Source organism: Numenius arquata, chromosome 2, assembly GCF_964106895.1.
Source record: "Numenius arquata chromosome 2, bNumArq3.hap1.1, whole genome shotgun sequence".
Lineage (NCBI taxonomy): Eukaryota > Metazoa > Chordata > Aves > Charadriiformes > Scolopacidae > Numenius > Numenius arquata.
The window spans coordinates 125589399-125608417 of record NC_133577.1 but is presented as its reverse complement, the minus strand read 5'-3'; the positions used below and the strand labels follow the sequence as shown (position 1 = coordinate 125608417).

At 36.4% G+C, this 19019-nt stretch overlaps 1 protein-coding gene across 1 annotated transcript in view; it reads right to left on the bottom strand.

The window, feature by feature from the left end:
• The window catches only part of UPF2 (UPF2 regulator of nonsense mediated mRNA decay), a 70764-nt gene that overhangs the window by 18768 nt on the left and 32977 nt on the right, over positions 1-19019 (bottom strand). Inside the window, exons 10-19 of the mRNA XM_074168973.1 lie at positions 17674-17787; positions 16384-16500; positions 11159-11344; positions 10407-10610; positions 9493-9768; positions 7880-8063; positions 3909-4048; positions 2084-2188; positions 1037-1135; positions 156-323 (exon numbers count right to left, since the gene is read on the bottom strand). Of these exons, the coding sequence (XP_074025074.1) occupies positions 156-323; positions 1037-1135; positions 2084-2188; positions 3909-4048; positions 7880-8063; positions 9493-9768; positions 10407-10610; positions 11159-11344; positions 16384-16500; positions 17674-17787 (1593 nt within the window). The remainder of the gene's footprint in view (positions 1-155; positions 324-1036; positions 1136-2083; positions 2189-3908; positions 4049-7879; positions 8064-9492; positions 9769-10406; positions 10611-11158; positions 11345-16383; positions 16501-17673; positions 17788-19019) is intronic.

The window sequence follows — 19019 nt, the reverse complement described above, 5'->3', positions numbered from 1 at the left end:
ATTTGTCAAAATTAAGATGTCTGCATCCTAATCTGATAAAAGGACGAAGAAACAAAAAATTCTGTGACTTCAGAAGTCACAGTGTGACTTTCAGAAAAGTGAAAGGATTTTATTTATTCATTTAAGCAATATCTACACCTTACGTGAACTCTTACCTGCTGTTTGTTGCCTTTTCGTGTTAACATGACAAATGGCATTGTGTCTCCAGACTCTGACTCTCCTTCCCCACCTCCAAGTGGGGGACCCTTCTTGAGCTGACTTTTGAGATGTAGAGGAATAGCAACATCCAACTGATGTACTTTAACGGATTCACCACTCCGTTGCTATTAAAAAAAAAGTCTATAAATAATCGGATGCTAAAAATGTCAGTTTGGCAACATTTATATTTTTTATGACTGAAAAAGTTTTAACCTTCCAAGAAAACAGAGTAATATATGAATAGATGTATTAGGTTTTATTACATTTTCCTCTGATTTCCTTGCTTGTGAAGGAGAAAGTTAGAGGGAGTAAGTACTTCAAATCTCAAAGGAATTTTAGATAACTTAACCTTGTAAGGAATGAAATCCAGAGACTTGATTAAACACACTTGAGAATGGCCATTCTACATTCAAGATTTTTTTGTAGCATGTTATTGATGTATTGCTCATACAGAGGTTGCAGTACTCAAATACTTACCAGATGTGACTGAAAAAAAGACCTAAACATTATGTAAATTTAAATGCAGCTACATTTTAAACATATTAGAACCTGGGCTTGGATAGTCTAGAATGAAGTCAGAAGCACTGTATATCTGATGCAGTTATTAATTCAATAAAATATCTGTCAGTATGTCATATATTCACTGGGCAATACAATTAGCAGCTGTTTTACTAAAAATTACTTATCCAAACATGTCAAACTGCAAAGAGGCAGCCACAGCTACAAAAAGTGATACATGTTCTTTAGTATGGTAAGCTGTGCATTAATCACTTAAAATAATCAATTATAGTTAGCTGTACAGCAAATTACATTAATTTAAGAAAATAAATATTTATACCTGAAGATTTTCCAGCATCATTTTATCCAATGCCTGAATGAAGTCCTCGTCTTCTGCACAAGGGACGTGCTTAAGTCCTCCTCCTTTAATCATTACTTCCTATTGTATCGGCAAAAAAACCCCTTCTATTACATTAGTTTCAGAAATATAAATATTCAGTCTAGAAATACGGGGAAGATACCCTTATTGTTTCCATACAATACATAATCAAAAGTTTAAAAAATAAGTTGTTAAAAGAAAAAAATTTTTCAGCCTGGATTATTTTCTTGAAGAAATATTTTCTGATGTCTATTGCATCAGTTATTATGAAGGTTGGCCCCTCATAATATTCCGACGTATCAGTGTACATGTACAGAAGCATGTGTACACATTCCAGGTACGGCAACAATACAAAGGAATGTCTCTATCCCTACCACACCTAACTTAACTCATTTTCCCATTAAGTCCATAAAGTTAGGTGGTCTTTTCAAGACGAATACTATCCTGAAGTATTTGGAAAGCGCAACAGAACAACAAAAGTGGTTGAAGTCAGTACCCCAATACATCGTTCTGTAACGATCATTACTTTCCTCTACTATATAACTGCAATTCAGGTTTAACTAGATGAGTTCTTTTGCTATAGATGTTATAATTTGCCAATCCTAAACCTGTATTTTGGGAATTTTGCACTTCTTCCTCTGTCTCCTTTTCAGTTTTGAGATCTAGTGGAGTGTAACTAGCATATCCTGTTTTATCATATCTGTTTGCTACTGTTGCTGGCATTACAAAGCCATCATTTATGCAATCTTTTCCAGTCTAGCTACCTGTGAAAGCGCACAGTCCTGTGAAAACTTGTTGCAGTAAAGTTGACGGCATAAATATTTTCAGAAGATAATAGAGAAAGTTTGCAGATATAAAAAGAAGCTCTAAAATGTATTTGGAAGAATAGGAGAGGGTGCTCTCGCTGTGTTTTCCCAGATATGTTATGAGCAGCATTGGCAAAAAACTTTCAGTAAAGAAAACAAAGATGCAAAAGTCAATTCCCTTATCTAAAGCAACGGTACATACTGTATTCTCTTCATCAGTTTCATTTTCCTTATTGGAGTCTGTAAGATAATCTGTGTTTTCCTCCTCCTCTTCTTCCCCTTCTTCTTCCTCATTGTCAGAGCCCTCCTGAAATATTCAATGTTTAAAATTTGAGAATGGAATAACTTCTGACCGTTTTAAAACAAAAAAGATCATTTGCATCTGATTCCTTACACATGTTTTCTGCACCTTTCCTACCCTCTGCCAATCCAAACCTGTTTAGTTCAGTTTGGTCTCAGTCAATTCATTGTGTTTTGTATTTAATGCTTCAGTTTGAACTCCCTCAGCTTTATCTGACATTTTCACAAATGTGGAGCAGAAAACTGGGAGTAGTGGCTGATACACCAGATGGTTGTGCTGCCACTCAGAAGGAACTCAACATGCTGGAGGAATAGACTGACAACAACTCACAAAGTTCAACCAAGGGAAATGCAAAGTCCTGAACCTGAGGAGCAGTAACTCCATTCACTAGTACAGGCTGAAGGCTGACCACCTGGAAAGCAGCTCAGCAGAGAAGGACCTGAGGTCTTGGTGGACAATCAACTGACCAAGAACACCTGGAGTGCTATGCCCAGCTCTGGGTTCCCCAATACAAGACAGATATGGACATACTGGAGCAAGTCCAGCAATAGGCTGTGAAGATGATTAAGGGATTGGAGCACCTGTCATAGGACGAGAAGCTGAGAGAGGTGGGGTTGTTTAGCCTCTCAATATGTATAAATACCCAAAGGGAGGGAGGAAAGAAGAGGAAGCCAGATTCTTCTCAGTGGCGTCCAGTGACAGACCCAGAGGCAATGGGCACAAGTTGAAAGATTTCATTTAAACATAAAAAAAAAAAAAGCAGCTCCTTTTTACTGTGATGGTGTTTAAACACTGGAACAGATTACCCAGTGAGGTTTGTGGAGCCTCCATCCTTGGCTCCTTGGCATGGAGGCTCCTCCTCCATTCAAAAGTTAATTGGACATTGCCTCAGGCAACCTGCTGTAGGTGACCCTGCTGTGAGCAAGGGAAGTTGGACAAGATCTCCAGAGGTCCCTTGCCCACCTGCCAACCATTTATGATTCTAATCATATTATTAATTTGTGGGCAAAGGCACAAATCCAGGCAAACTTCAGGAACTTTAACACTGGGAAGCACCAACTGAAAGCAAGCTTACTAGCAAACCAACCAACCAAGCATAAGGAGAAAAAATTGTTTCCCATTTCCTTGATGAACTAATTTTCTCTTTACACTACCATTAGCACGTCAACTTCGCTGTGTCATAGTGACAGGTTAGAATTTCTATGTACACATCTGTTTTTTTTTTTTTTATTTGCTCCACCGCTTTTGATTCAAAAGATTACTGGCACAGTAAACAAGGAAGATTGTTACGCTCCGTAAATCTTTTATTTATTCATATTACACAGGCATACTCTGAGCACCTGTTATTTTTCCTACATGACTGCTTTGACGTCTAGTCAATACATTTGCTTCTGCAATAGATAAAGAAAATTATCTGAAAGTGTTTGCATGCCAAAAGACTGAAGGCATCTTCCTGTTGAGAATCAGCACATACTCTGAGCAAAGTTGTCAGGTTCAAGTTTCTGCCTTAATTTCACTGGAATAAGCCTCAGACACTCTGTATTCAGTTTTATATATATACAAAACTGGGATGGAAATATCCTCGAAGTACTGACTGGGCTGTGCATACCCATATTTTACCTGCTAACTCCGTGACACAGAAAGGGCTTCAGAAGTAATGGGTCAAATATCAAAATATTGATTACTCATTCTTTTTATACAAGGCAAGGTAAATGATTAAGTTCACCTCTTCTTCTGGCTCATTTACTTCACTTTCATTTCCAGATTGTTCCTCTGTCTCTGCTCCACCTTCCTCTTCCTCTTCATCCTCTTCCAGATTCTCTCCTTCCGTAATGGAATCTTTGGAATCTTTGTCATTCACAATTCCTAAAATTTGGAGGAAGAGAAAGAATTTGAACAAGGAAACAAAACATTAGAACACATAATCACTCAAGTTACATGTGGAAGATCACTTCAAAAGTGCACTGTTACTGAACACTGAAACTTCAAGCAGGTAATATTCAACTGCTCAATGAAATATTTTCTGTATACAGTTACTTTACTCATAAAGGGTCATCATTTCCTTGCCAGAAAAGGAGGAAAAAATTATGGAGAATGTTTAAAATCTCCCATATAACAACAATCAAGAAGCTGCACTGTGTGAACTGCTTCAAAATATCCTCAAACTAAACGTGCAACCTTAATGAAATGTGCACTGAAATATAAGCACTAAATTACAGATGCTCTACAAAACCAGCAGAACCCAGAAACCATCAAGCCTCCGCAGTCTCAGTTCCAGTACTTCACACTACTATCAATTAACAGCCTTGAAACCGCTATTTTCTCAGCCTGTAACAAACCTTTTGACTCTTTTCTAATGCTTCAAGGCTGCACCTGAACCTGAGGACATAGGTATCCCTATGAACTGTTTAGGAAACCGGAGTCTCTTCCAAAAGTCTTCCCAGTGTGACATCCTACTCACAGACAGGACTAACAGTTTTTTCACTGTGTTTTAGCTCATCTTGCAGTTTTCCTTCCTGACCTGTCCCCCACCTCCATCCCTCAAGATATTTTAGTTTACTCAGTCAGGTATCAAGCATAGCTCCCCTAAACTTCTGGTTTCTTTCAATAAGGTATCCTTCAATGTAATACCTTTATCTATACTATTCCCACAGCACTGAAAAATAAGTTTCGGCTTCTTTCAGTGCTTCAGTGACCAATTTAATCTTAGATATACATTTCAATCAGAATTGTTTTCAGAGAAAATATTTAAGAATTGAGCCTGGTTCCAAGTCAAGAAAAAAAAAAAAAAATATCTGTTTTTAGAGAACAGCTATTGCAAAAGTTAAGTCATCCAATGCAAAAAAGACCAAGCTTCCAGCATACACTGTAGTTATAACACATTGTTTTAATTTTTTTGTTTTTCATTAATTTACAAAGCCACTTAATCCTCCAGGGGATCGTGGTTTGAGCCAGCAGAAAGCGATGCTGATGCCAGCCCTCTGCCACACGGCAGATCTAAAGCCAACAATTTTTCAAAGATTTTACCAAGGAGTCAATACAGTTACTGTGCAGTTTGTCGTTCATATTTTGACATTATACCAACGACACCAAAAGGGTTGGCTCTTAGTGTACAGTCTTTTGGACAGCAAATGAACACATCTGTTCTGTGCTCGTGGCACTCCTCTTTTGTTGTCTGCCATATGCAGAGGACAAATGCAGCATCCTTAAGCAGAATTCTAGACTCTGAATATACAAGTGGTTTGGGGGGTACCACGTTTGGGGTTTTTTTTTGAATGTTTTTTGGTGGGGAGTGGCTTTTTTTTTTGGCACTATCTCCAGATATCTTTAAGAGATGTAATACGCAAACACACGCAGTCAGGCGCCTCTACAGAAATTTGATTAAGATCACAAAGATCAGCTTTAGGAAGAGGTGAATTTTTAAAGCCGTGCTTAAGTTAGACAAAAGTCAGAAATAAAATGAATGGTATATATGGCTGTATAGTAATTATTGAGGATTTCAGTTCTGTGTGAACACATACACAAACACACTTCCTCCTTCATATTCCAGAGGTTTAAAGCATTCATCCCCCCCGCCTCCTATTAATAACAGTGGGCTCTTCAGAATCTGTGCTGCTCCATAATCGCACAAGAGTTTCTTTTGTATCACTTAGTACATTCTCACCAGTGCAAAATCACCAGAGCAGCACAGGAACCAACAGTCAGTCCCCAACTCAAGGTCTGCAGGCAAGAAGCCATCCCCTGTTCTGCCTAGAATTACACTTCACGCTGATGAAGAGCAAAGCACGCCATGGTCTTCCGCGCAACACCTTCTCCCTGTTAGTGTTCATGGGCTGAGGAACCGTGGGGACAAACTGATCAAGAATTCCAGTTTTACTACAGCTTTTGCTAAAGTATTAAAAAACCCCACCTAATTTCCTTCAGATATGCTCGCACCTATTGTCATAACCTTCAAAGATCAGAAAGGCAGATGACAACCTTCCTGAGACCACCTTCAAACAGTCCTAGGAGAAGGACTAGGAACCATCACACCCTATACTGATGTTTAATAGCAAGTAATATCAAGAAAAATAACACACGTGTGGGACATACATGACACAACCCCCTTTTTGAAAGGCTGTAGCTGTTCATGGGTTTTCCTCATACCAAAACTAACACAATAAAATGTTCTCCAACACTTGCTCATGTTCAGTGACCACGTATCTCCTCCTTAACCACACCGAATTCAGCTGCTCTAGTGGTGGTGACTCCTAGAACAGAAGTTCTTCTGATTTGTAGGAAGGAAGTGCTGAGCGTCTTTCAAAAGAATATTAAAGTTTATGTGACTAGCTCTTGGTTACCATTTTGAGAGTATAAAGGCTAGTAATTTAGACCACACCATAAGGAAATGTTTTATCTGCATTTCAGTTGCTATGTGGGTCATTTTAAGGCATGTCAATTAAACAAACAGCATATTAAAAATATAAATTCCTCCTAAAACAGAAGTTGCAATGTTTCACCTGGCAATTACACATACTTATCCCACTGGATTAAAGAATTATTCTTAAAAATTGAACTTGTCTAACTAGATGAAGTGCTATTAAGGCTATAATTAACACTTATAAAGTGTAAAATTTACATATAAAAGCTTTTCATGCCCAAGCTTGTCTTCAAATAAAAATGAAAGATTTTTAATGAGAAATTAGCATGGTAGAACCCAGTAATTAGTACGACCTGATATGTACAAAAAGTTTAAAGGTTAATATGATGTTTTACACACACACTAACCAGTATTTTGTCAACTGAGCTGTGCTGCAAGCCTCACTGGTTTTCCTCTTGAAACGCACTGATTTTTAACAGAATCAGTGAACAAATCAGTTAACATAACATGATTTATAAATACACATCACACTAGTCTTAGCAGGAAGTACAAGCTATCACACAACCTAGCCGACAGATGCATTTTAAGAAGGAAAAAAAACCAACTTTAACAATCCAACCAAAGCTTTTTAATTCATGAAAAGGAAATAAACCTCTGGCCTCTACCTCTGGCCCATTCAAAGTTATTCCAAAGGAAGTATAAGGCTCAAAGTACCTGACAGCGCTGTGAAAGCAAAACATGTTCTCTCTTGTATTGTAGGCTTACACTAATGTTTACTTTGACACAGCAGCTCTAGTCAAATCCAGAACTGTGGAAGGAACAGAGTTGCAAGCAACCAATCTACCAAAACGACCAAACTGGTTTCCATCAGCGCTCACCAGCCAACAGGATGCAGTAATTGAGCACACAGATACTCCTTGATTTCTGTAGCAGTGTGCTTCCTAAATTTTTCTGATGAAATTCAATTTTCTTCCTCATCATTTGCACCATAATACTCCATATACTTATTTATATATATATATATATATGTATTTTTATATATATATATACACACACACACACAGGTACATGCTCCCCCTCTCCAAATACTTCCATATTAATAATATTCATATTGACTTTTTTTTAAATACTCAATCACTTTAAGGTTATGGAGATTGGATATGATCTCTACAGTGATGAGAAAAATACAAAGACATTACAAAAATATTTCTATCATGAGGTTAAAAAGATTCTATCATGAGAATAACAATAGTTACATGTCATCATCATACAAAAGATAATTTTGAGAAATACAAGAATTGTCAAAAAGACCTCATTTCCCTTGCACATTTTCTTACCTAATTTTATTAAGAATTCTCGTTCCAAGTCTTGCACTTGTCTGATAGCTTCTTCCAGAGAATTGCAGAGCTTTATCTTTGGTCTCAGCAGTTCCAGTGTATCACTGATCATATAGTCTATGTCGATAGGAAATGGGTGATCTTTTGTCCAAACATCCAGACTTTTTTTCCACCAAACATACCGCTAGAATACAAAATATTCAAATAAATTATAAGCACACTGACATTTATAACCTAGTTAACTTACGAAGTTTGTAATGCCTAGCAATGTTTGTGCAGTAGAAAATGCACAAGATTTCACGTCACTATTCTATTTCACACAACTATTAGATATTTTGATATCACTAAACATTGTTTGATAACATTGGATATCACAAACATTAATGATAGGGTCATTTTATCATGACGACTGTTAGAAGTACGAAGACTGAGCCAAAAAGCACTGAAAAGAAAGTGCCTTCTAAGGGTAGAGTCCTTCTATGAGAGATAAGCACTTAACAACTGGCCAGCTTTCAATTCCTTCCTCCATATATTTTCAAGCAAATGAATTCCCACAAAGGCATATTATGGGGAGAAGGGGGGAAAACATCACAAAAAGTTTTAAGACTGCAGCTAGCACAAAGTGTTTTACCCAGTTTGCTTTATAACAAATTAGCGCATACCCCTTACCCCAATACAATTGTAAAAAAATAAATGCTGATCTTAAGGGAACCTAACAGTAGAATCAGAGAACAAAGGTGTTGGAAAAATTGCACCTGAAAATGAACTATGAGTAACAGAACATTTATTTACGAGGTGACATGGTCAAAAGGAATGCCTGTTGAAACTAGAAGGCATAACAAAAATATAATAACTTCAATGACAAGTTTATTTTGGGTTTCAAAATGGGACCATACTGTACTTCAAAAAAATAATTTCACATCTCGGATACAGATGGAGGATATGCATCCTGAAGGTCTGAACTGTTGTCATCACCAAGTTGTTATCACTCTGAGTTTTTTATATCCTTGTTTTAGTATAATTTAAAAAGTGAGAAGCAAAAAGAAACAAAGAAATTAAGTCCAAAGAGTTTTAGCATGAATTTCATGGACCGGAATTCCACATTTTCTCAGAGGAACCCATTCCAGTGTTTAAACATTCCTGTTATGAAATCTTTCCCCCTCTCCCTGTTACATCTATTGAGTCAGAACTTTCCTTGCTGCGACCTGTGATCATTACTTCTCATCCTTCCACCGTGCATGCCTGAGAAGTATCTGACTCCCCCTTCTCCACAAACACTATCAGCTGAGGGCAGCAACCTAATTCGCACTTTTCTCCAAGCTGAGCAAACCCAGTGTGAGGACCGAGAGGCTTCTGATCCTTTGGGTGACCCTCCACTGGGCTTAGCTCAGTTTGCTGATGTCTCTCCTCTCATCTACCAGGGCACCCTGATGTTTTGCAAGTTTGTTGGAACAGTAACGTCTACATAACGTTACTTTAAAATAACACTGCTATCAAACAGACAGAACGCTATAAACGATAGTGCTAGAGAATGAGAGAAATATATAACAGACTGACCTACATTAGCTCATTTAAGTAATCTACAGCACTATATAAAATTTAATTTAGAATACCTGAAAATATACAAGGAAGCAATCAAGTTTTCGTTTGCTGGATCCTCTGTCAAAATACTGCCCACAGGTATCGAGGATCGTACAGACTAGTCTGATTCTGAAAAGATGCTCTGGAGGATCCAGGGGACTAGGACTACCATCAGGGTTCACACCAAACGATGTGAAAGAATACAGAGTTCGAAATATTACAGCTGATTCCACCATTCGATAATTGTAAAGCTCCCCCAAAAACTTGGCGCTGCTGATCCGCCGCTGGTTAAACTTCGGTTGGTTAACCTTTATCAAGAAAAAAAAATATTTAAAAAATCACTTCTTCATGAAGATACATAAAATCTTTGTAAAGGTTGTGGGTTTGTTTCTTTGCTTTTTTTTTTTTTTAAACTTTAAACTGAGGGAATTCATTACAATAAAAGATGGTTATTTATGGCAACATACAATGCAAAATTAAACATTAGAAAGCACTGAAGATATTTATGGAAGCTGGTCAACTAGTAGATACTGTAAAGCTCAAACACATTTAACATACTCTATTTTAAATCTACGATGATTTTCCATTGCCCAGAGAATTCTCGTAACTATAATCCCAATCAAAATATGGACTAGGCTCCAAAGACACTTGAAATTGCATAAATCTGACTACACTGTGCAAGAATAACTTGTATCCCTTTACTGAATAAGGGAGGCAAAATAAATGTCCTAGTAATCTTTGCAGTTTGTTGGCGTTCTTGGGGGGGTGTAGATTTTGTTTTTTTTTTTTTAATTTAAATAAACCTATACAAAGAAAACAACTGAAATGGATAAAGTCATCACACAAAAATCCAGAATCCAAGGATTCCTTTCTTTAAGCATGATTATTTTGTTTCCTTTCAACATAAGTAGATGAGTATGGTTCAGTAAAAGTGTTGGTTGTTTACCTCCATTCCCAGTCGAATATCCTCTAGCACACCATCCACAACATGGATTCCAACATCTTCCTGGTAAAGGACCAACCCTGCTAAGAGGTTGGCTACACAGTGAATACTATTATATTTCACATTCCAGATGTTGATCATACAGCATATAACATAGTCTTTTACTTCTGCATCCTGCCAAGGCAGCTTGCGCATCTGTCTCAGGACCTAAACCAAGTTTTAAGACAAGCTTAACATTTTAGCAGGCAAAATACCAAGATATTCACTGTCATCCCCTCTCTCTCATGGTTGGGATGAAATCCCTGGAAGTGTCTGCAAGCAACCTCATTCTCTTTTTCAAGCATACTCCAGATCTGCAGTAGCTACAAGAAAGCCTTGTAGATGTAACCCAATTGCTGTTCTCTAACTACTAATCAAGCTGTCCAAACCGGCTCCATAATTTCCTTGCTCTTACAGGCTGTGTTTAACTGTTTTCTTTCACTCTGAGTGCAAGATACTTAGTACAAAGATTCTTATTTCATTCTCTATTTCTTCAGAGAATTTCTTCTTCACTTAATGACTGTGGAGAATGGAGGTCCATGGCTGGAGCTTCCATGCATTAATGAAAGAGATTAAACTATCTTAACAATCAGGGATACTAACCCAATTCCTCCTCCTTGCAATTAAAAAAAAATTATAACCCTCTCCAAGCCTTTTGAAAGTTTATCTACATTACTTCCAGTAAAATCTGTATCAAAGATTTCAAAAGGATTTACCTTCTCTGTGGTAACCTTGGAGAGATCCTTGTAAAGAAGCTTACGAATATATTCCTGCAAAGGAGGACGTTTTTTCTTCACAGTTTTTTCAGCTGGAGGAGGATTACAGTAGTAATAGGCATTTTCTACCATTGTAACATAGCGTGCATCTAGATGCATTGCTTGTTTTTTCCTCATCATTTGTTCCTAGAAATAAATGCAAATATCAGTTAAACGTGTTGTCATACTACATTCTCAAGCCAAAGACTTTTACAGTTAAGTCTGGGATAAAGGAAACATGAAATGTTGCAGGAAAGGAAGTTAAAAGCTTGGCTAGAGACAAGAAAGGACAAAGCATATATATGGTTCTGTGTCGCTAATTCCAAGGTGATTTTTCTTTACAATCCCTGTTTTTATAATGCTTCACTTGTGGTGAAAAAAAAAGTTTCAGGAAAGTATTTAAAGTTTAACTTGAAGTCTAAATGTTACTCTTTAGATAAATGGTTAATAAGATTATTAGCCACTCTATTCAAAACATGATTTTATTTAACTAAAGTAGCTGAAATACTGATTTCTTGACACAAGCATAGTGAATCATCGTTAAGAGTGGCAATCTGCTTTTTACATCAACATGTGACTCCAAAAAATTTATATTGAAGGTTTCACATGAATTTTCAATGGTTTAAGCAATGGCATTTTTCTTATTACATGCTCCATTGTTGCTGTTTACCCAAGCAGAATAGACTGCAAGGAAAACAGTACCTGCCATAAAGAAGTATTTCAGGAAAAAAAAAAGAGAAGCTAAAGGTTACTACATCAACACTAATTACTGTGCTTAATTGTCAGGTTTGTCCTAATTTTCCTCACTGAATACAATCTTTTCTCCATATTACATTTTGGTTATGTACTTTAAGATTTATTCTGTGTGTTTTAAAAATCGGTGGTTCAACAGGAAAAATAACTTGCACTGGTTTAGACTTTTTTAGTTAATAGCAGTTGGCATCAAACAGATAAGCAAAACTAAGGTGTAAGTAGTGTTTTATCACCACGAATGTATATACTAACATTTGGGTGTGTAGTCCAGAAAACTAATGGGAAGAATTTAAACCCTCTTATCTTTGGTGAAGCTGCGCAGTTTTTTTATTCTGGTGGACTTTCCACTAAACTTGAATAATGTCAAGTTTCTTTTACAAGGCAGTGGTTCAGTTCAACTAAAATGTAAGCGCACTCAAACAGCTTCTTAACCTTGATTTTCAGCTGCTAATTCAATGAGGAAGAGCCGCTTTTGTGTAACATAGTAACTCTAATAATATATTTTTCCTCATAGATTGTGCGCATCTGCTGCCAGGAAGGTCTCAATCATTTAAGGGGTGAAGTCAGATGAGCAGGCAGGAAAGAGAAACCGTAACAATACGCTGGATACAATAACAAAAAACCTTGACACATTTCAGAGGAAAAAAAGCAAAACTTGCAGTATAAAGTGTTTTAAACTAATGAACTACTCTGGCTTTTCATTTTACTAGGCTAAAATGAAGAACTACAAAAGGTAAAAAGCATTACAGTTGAAAATTAGGTTTCTGTTTTTCCTTTGGTAAGGAGAGACACAGATAACAAACAACATTAAAACGTTCAACATAAAACAGTAAAAGGGCTTTTTTTTTTTTTTCCTCCTTGGTGAGAAACAGAACTTTTCTGCATGCAGTGCATACCGCAGACCCATTTCAAAAGAAAATCTGGTAAGAACCAGGAGGTGCCCTTCTGGTTAAGAGTCTTGCTCTTGCCTCCCCCAATTCAAAAAACCTGGTTATACCAATTTTCATTGCAAGAAATAGAATTAATTTTTGCAAAGCAGCAGAAAAATGCGAGTATAGTCACTCTATGGCTATGAGTATGTAATGATAGCATGTAATGGGATAGTATGTAATGAGAGTATGTAAAACCTAACAGACAGAAAAAAACCAATTCAGAAAAGTATTTCAGCATGACTGACAGTTAAATTATTGCATTGTAAGAAGATGCTGAAACTGTTCCGACTCCTCCTTCCCTTTACCACCTACACTGTTCTGCCCCTTCACTTGTTCCAGCAGTTCAAAACTAAAATTTTCAATTTCTTGGAAGCACACTATTGTTACAGTCAATAAACAGTCTCATTCTAACTACAAGCAATTACTTTGTCACAGCCTCTGTCTGCACAATGTTCTCCCACAGTTTCAACTTTATCTATAAAAGGAGTCATGCTGAGAAATGTAGCTTAAGATACATATTTATAAATACAAACGATCTTGCCTTGAAGATTAAAAAGACAATTTGATACAATTGTCTAAATTAAAAGGATTAAAAATGTATCAGAAGGCTTTTAATACCAAAACTTCAAATATTCTTTTAAGACCATCACAACAGCAGAACACAAGCATTTGACATTTTAACATGATTATGTTACAGAAACTTAGATCAAGATTATGCTGATCTTCCTTCCAAAGCACTAACTCAAATAATCCATCCATCAACAGACCAATCTGAAGGCCAAGTTAGTTTTACGTTAATATTTTAAATTACATAAAGGACACTGAGCGTGAAAGACTTGCCAAGAAGAATGATTAACTGAAATAAACATTGCCCTGGTAAAAAAAGAATATCTAAATAATTTGCAAAACACGACAGTAGTTCCACAAAACCAGAATGCAATCATTAAATGTCTCTCTAGTAAGTCACATAGTGCTGCTAAGTTTGCAGAGCTCTATATAACACTTTACAAGTAATTAAGGGAAAAAGTAATTATTAAAAATCCATCCTTAACTATGACTTCCTTGCACATCAGGACAAAGTAATATTGTCTTTAATAGGACACATGCAGCCTGTTTGGCATCTTACTACATAGTATAACCACCAGCAGAAAAGATTAAGACCAATAAAGATTTAAAAGATCAGCAGGCCTTAATTCTACCTAAAAGAGTAACTGATAAGATCAGCTTTACATTTACTTAGATTTTTATTTTTTCCCCCCACAAGAGCCTAATTAGCTCGCTTTGGGAATAATCTCTTCTACAGTTCACACTGACCACTACCATCAGCCTATGGCCTAATTTGTACAATACTATTTAAATCAAAAATAATCTCTATAGTTTCAACAGGGCAACATTACAAGATTCATTTATTGAGATGGCTGCAGGCTATAAATCTCTTTAGCCTATTTTACGTCTTAATCAGCAGATATTCCAAAGCATTTGCTACCTCTATCTTGTCCCGGTTCCCCAATGCATAAGAAAAGACCACTTACCTGAAACTTTGTGAGGCTTCAAGCCTCAGTTATTGAAACAGTGTCTGTGGCTTGTCTTACACTTCACAGATAAGTCACATTTCGCATTCATCCAGCGGATTTCAGCAGTACAGCTAACAATCTGCATTTTTGTAGTGCATGAGACTACAAGCAGTCAGGTAGGAAAAGTAGCTCTGCTAAAAGTATTGAGTTTTTCCTGACTTCTAAAATTTTTAACAACCACCACCAAAAAATGGTAGCAACAAGTAAAGTGTCTTTTAAAGATAATGGAACAGTGTTTTCAGGGGAAAAATACTTGACTACGGAAAGGAATGTATTTGTTGATAAAACACATCAGCTGGCAAACCTTTAGAAAATGCAGAGATTCAAACCTTTCAAGATACAAAACACTCTGCAACAAAAGCATGAGGCAAAAACTTGCAGTTAATTTGTGACTCTTGTGACTATACCACCGCAACCAACGCTAGGACATTCAAAGAGGTTCAGAAAGAAACATCATTTTGTGGAGAAGAAATTGTACAACAATATACCCAAGTACACAACAGCTACTTCTCCATTAACTCTATAGAACAAGAAGAGAGGATATGGACTCAAGAGAAAGGAGGATATGGACTCAAGAGAAAGGAGGATATGGACTCAAGAGAAAGGAGGATATGGACTCAAGAGAAAGGAGGATATGGACTCAAGAGAAAGGCCTGTCAAGTGTAAGCCTGTGCTTTGATAAGAAAGGGGCAAACTAGGTCCACTTTCTCCTCCAAACGCAGTGACTGCTTTCTCTATGGCAGATACGCATGGCTATATTCCCCCTGTAGCACATGGATTTGAAGGCAACTTCACAACACCTAGGCAGACTTCTCACACAACACCACAGTCTATTAGTTGGTCTGTATCTGCTTAAGCTGCTTCTAATTTAATGCAATTTCCTATTGCTAGTATCTACCTTTGAAGCACTTCAACCATGTTTGACTCGGTCTCTTCCCATAGACACAAGGTTTTAGGATTGTCTCTCAAGCCAGTAAACACATTATTCAGGGCTCAAATTCACACTAAAGACCCAAAGCTAACCCTTGTTATTTTTAAATCTTTGCCAGTACTTATCCAGACTTATGGATACCACTTCTACTCTTAGCTTAATTACCAATCTCCGTATGTAAAACGCCTTCCTAGTATCTTCATAAAGATACTAAAACCCCTCTAGTATCTTCATAAACTTGTTTTTCAAATTTATAACCCCAGATTATTATGCAGGGCATAGAAAACACTTCTTTCACAACTGTCTTCACCTCCAGTTGAAATATCTTAGGATCTCCGGTTCTATTTACTACCATTTTTCCCCTCAAATAGTATCTCAGGTGTGTTCAGGTAGAGCTACTATATTCTTTCAACCTCATCCTCTGGTTTTGCCCCATCAATGAGTTATTTGTAGTTCAAAAGCAAAAAGCTTTTTGCTTCAGAAATTTAACCCTTTATTTACATTTTCTATTAAGTCATGAACAGGTTTAGAGATCAATTGGATTTCTCCAGAATCCTTTCAGAAAGCTGTTCTCACAGGAGGTGCAGTCTCAGAGCTGACACAACATTGGACAGGATGATAGGAGTCCACGGGACTTCAAATAAAAGGTCGACAGTGCCAAAACAACCCAGGACTTAAACATATGCATCGCCAGCCCATCTCAACCCCCTTCTACAAGGAGGAGGCAAGAGCTCAGGAAAACTGTTTCATTCTCCTCCCATACTTGATTATTTAATAAAAACAGAGACAAGAACTCTATCCTCCCTGAGCACTCAAGATAAAACTTAATCAAAAGTTTTCACTCACTAGTGCTTGAATGCTGTAACTGACAAATAAGGTATTAGTCACAATCATCTTTATGGTCAGACCACATCACAAAGCCACAAAACAGAAGTAGTAATTGTTTTAATTCGGTGCACGACACCCTCCTCCATAAAACAAGAAGTTTTCTCTTACCAAAAGAACACTGGTTCTTAAGTGAGATTCTGGTGATCTGAAGAGGAATCTCCCACAGGTTTCCAGCAGAGTACATGCCATTTCAATATGGTGATGAGAAAAGTCTGACAGAAGCATCTGGTAGATTATTTATATAAAAACACAGCATGTTAAACATCTTTTTCAACTGCAGAAAACAGTAAGTTATATCTACAAGACTTCACACTGTTGCAGTGTTCTACGTTAAGAAAAAAATGCAAATGGTTTCACTGATCAGATGTTAACAAAATTCAAAATATCCGTCTCATTAAAGAAGTATTATAAGAACAGTCCAGACCCCAAATTTAGGCTCCAGCAAGCTGAAAAACAGGATGCTTCCTAAGCCTAGCATAAAAAGACTACAATATTAAAACAAACACTATAATCTCTCCCATGCTCCTTCCAACTCAGTCGTATCTGGTTTAAAATTCCTGCTGCTAGACTGGAAAGCCACTAAATAATGCTGTGTAAGGACACAATAACCTCAAAGCACATCTAATTTAATTGTATTGTTTAAGTTAAGCATAGCTAACAATTAACAGAGCTTTGCATTTTACAGTATGTTATAGGTGAGAGGAGAAAAAGTAATGAGCAAGAATAATTTTTTAAGTTTCAGCTTCAATACCTAATGAGTCAATGAACAGAAACTACTCCTAGGGGGAGTGATCTTAACCCATATGAGTCTTCAGCCACCTTTTATAAAAGCACTTTTAGTTTTTAAAATGCATTTTTAATTTGGGACTTGACATCAAAGATAAATTTGAATCCTTATCACCACGCAAATTGAGATGATACGCTTAAAAGATTAACGCTTTCCAAAGATTTTATTCTTCAACAAACAAAAGCATCTGCAAAAATGGCACATAAGCCTCTCCTTGCATCGCTGAAAAGCTTCCTGCCTCTAATCCCTCCTCCTTACTGTTATTTTTTCTGTAGAGACATTAATTGGAATCACCATAATGAAAGTTTTGCAATATATAGCAGATGAATAGGTAGCAATGTCTACCATCATTTTACAAAGAAAATTATTCTTATTTTGCTTGCGTCCAAAGGTGGAAGTCTGTTTTAATATATTCCTAACATCAGAAAAATTAAAACATTCAACCTCTAGAGCAGCTATAAAAGTCTCCTCATACACAGTAGCAACAGATATCAAGGTTTAAAACATATGCAATGAACTAATGGATAACATCAGCAATAGATATACGAAGAGAAATAGGATGGGGATACATTATCAGCACATACAGTAGTAAGGACTATCACAACACTGACCTTTAAACAGTGGAGAGTATCGTTTTTTGAGAACATCTTAAACTTGGTAAGCTCACCAATAAACCTCACAGTTTTATTCTTTGTTTCAATGTTGATCTGGTCCTTTTTTCTTACCTTAAAAAAAAAAAAAGCGCATTTGATTTTAGACCGTCAAAAACACCTACCTCTTATAAATTACTTCGACTTGGATGTGCTTCATAAGCTTGGGAATTCAGAAGTATTTGTTATTTGTTTGGTTCCTTATGCTCTACCTTTATCTACCACTGCGTTTTCTAAAAATCTCTCTACAACTTTGTGTCTTCAGAAGCTTCTGAATTTCTTTCCCACCTCCTGCCCCTCAAAAGCCCTAAGTCCTCTAACACACCTAGAGTTACAGACACACATCAACCTGCTCACTCCTCCTTTGCCACAGGGAAGTAGTAGTAAAATATTCCAGATTCTATATTTTTTTAGAGTCAATAAGTAGTCTCTATATGAATAGGAACACTTGTATAGTCCCTAAGGAAATATTAAACATTGACAGCTTTTTCCAGTCAGGTTTAATAAAGTGCAGACTTTTTTTTCTTTTCCTTTTTCTTTTGAAATTACTGACATCCAGTATCATTTTACTAACCAGGTAAAAATTTATATTGTATTTTTTATATATATATATATATATACACACACACACACACATAATTCACAAAATACAAAATTGTATTTTCCCCCTAACAGAAACAGCTTTTCCTAAGGACAAACAGTTAACTTCAGATAGTTAAGATTTCAGTGAGTCTGAGCAATTCATACACATTTTTAATGCTTATATTAGAAAAAAATTGAAAGCTGTGCCATCAAACTCAGAAGACAGTGAAGGAATCAATCATCGCTGTGCACCATAACCAACTTGATTACAAAACTAAGAACAAAGTGAAAGAAACAACACTGCAAAATACGCTTGTGAGGAACAGAAAAATTTGGTTGATGAAAATTATAAAACAGTAATTTGAATCGAGCACTAGATTACAGTAGTAATCACTAAATTACAATAATAACCTTGTAGTGGGGAAAGCGGTATTAGAATATGTCAGTTCTCATTTTAAATACAAGTTATTAATGTACGGAAAACTCTTAACACAGTTGGAGCACAGTTTCTAATTTTTGCAACTTTTGTTATAACTGTTGTATAGTTACATATGCAGACATACAGTAAGTTACAAAAAAATTGTTTTTACATGTACAAATCTAGTATTTTAGAACAAATCTGCTCAGATGATAGAAAAATATTCACTAATTTAAGAATCAGCATCTACATAATATCAAATGTTATTTTATTCCCCAAAGGATGCCTGTTATCAGATTGGTTCATT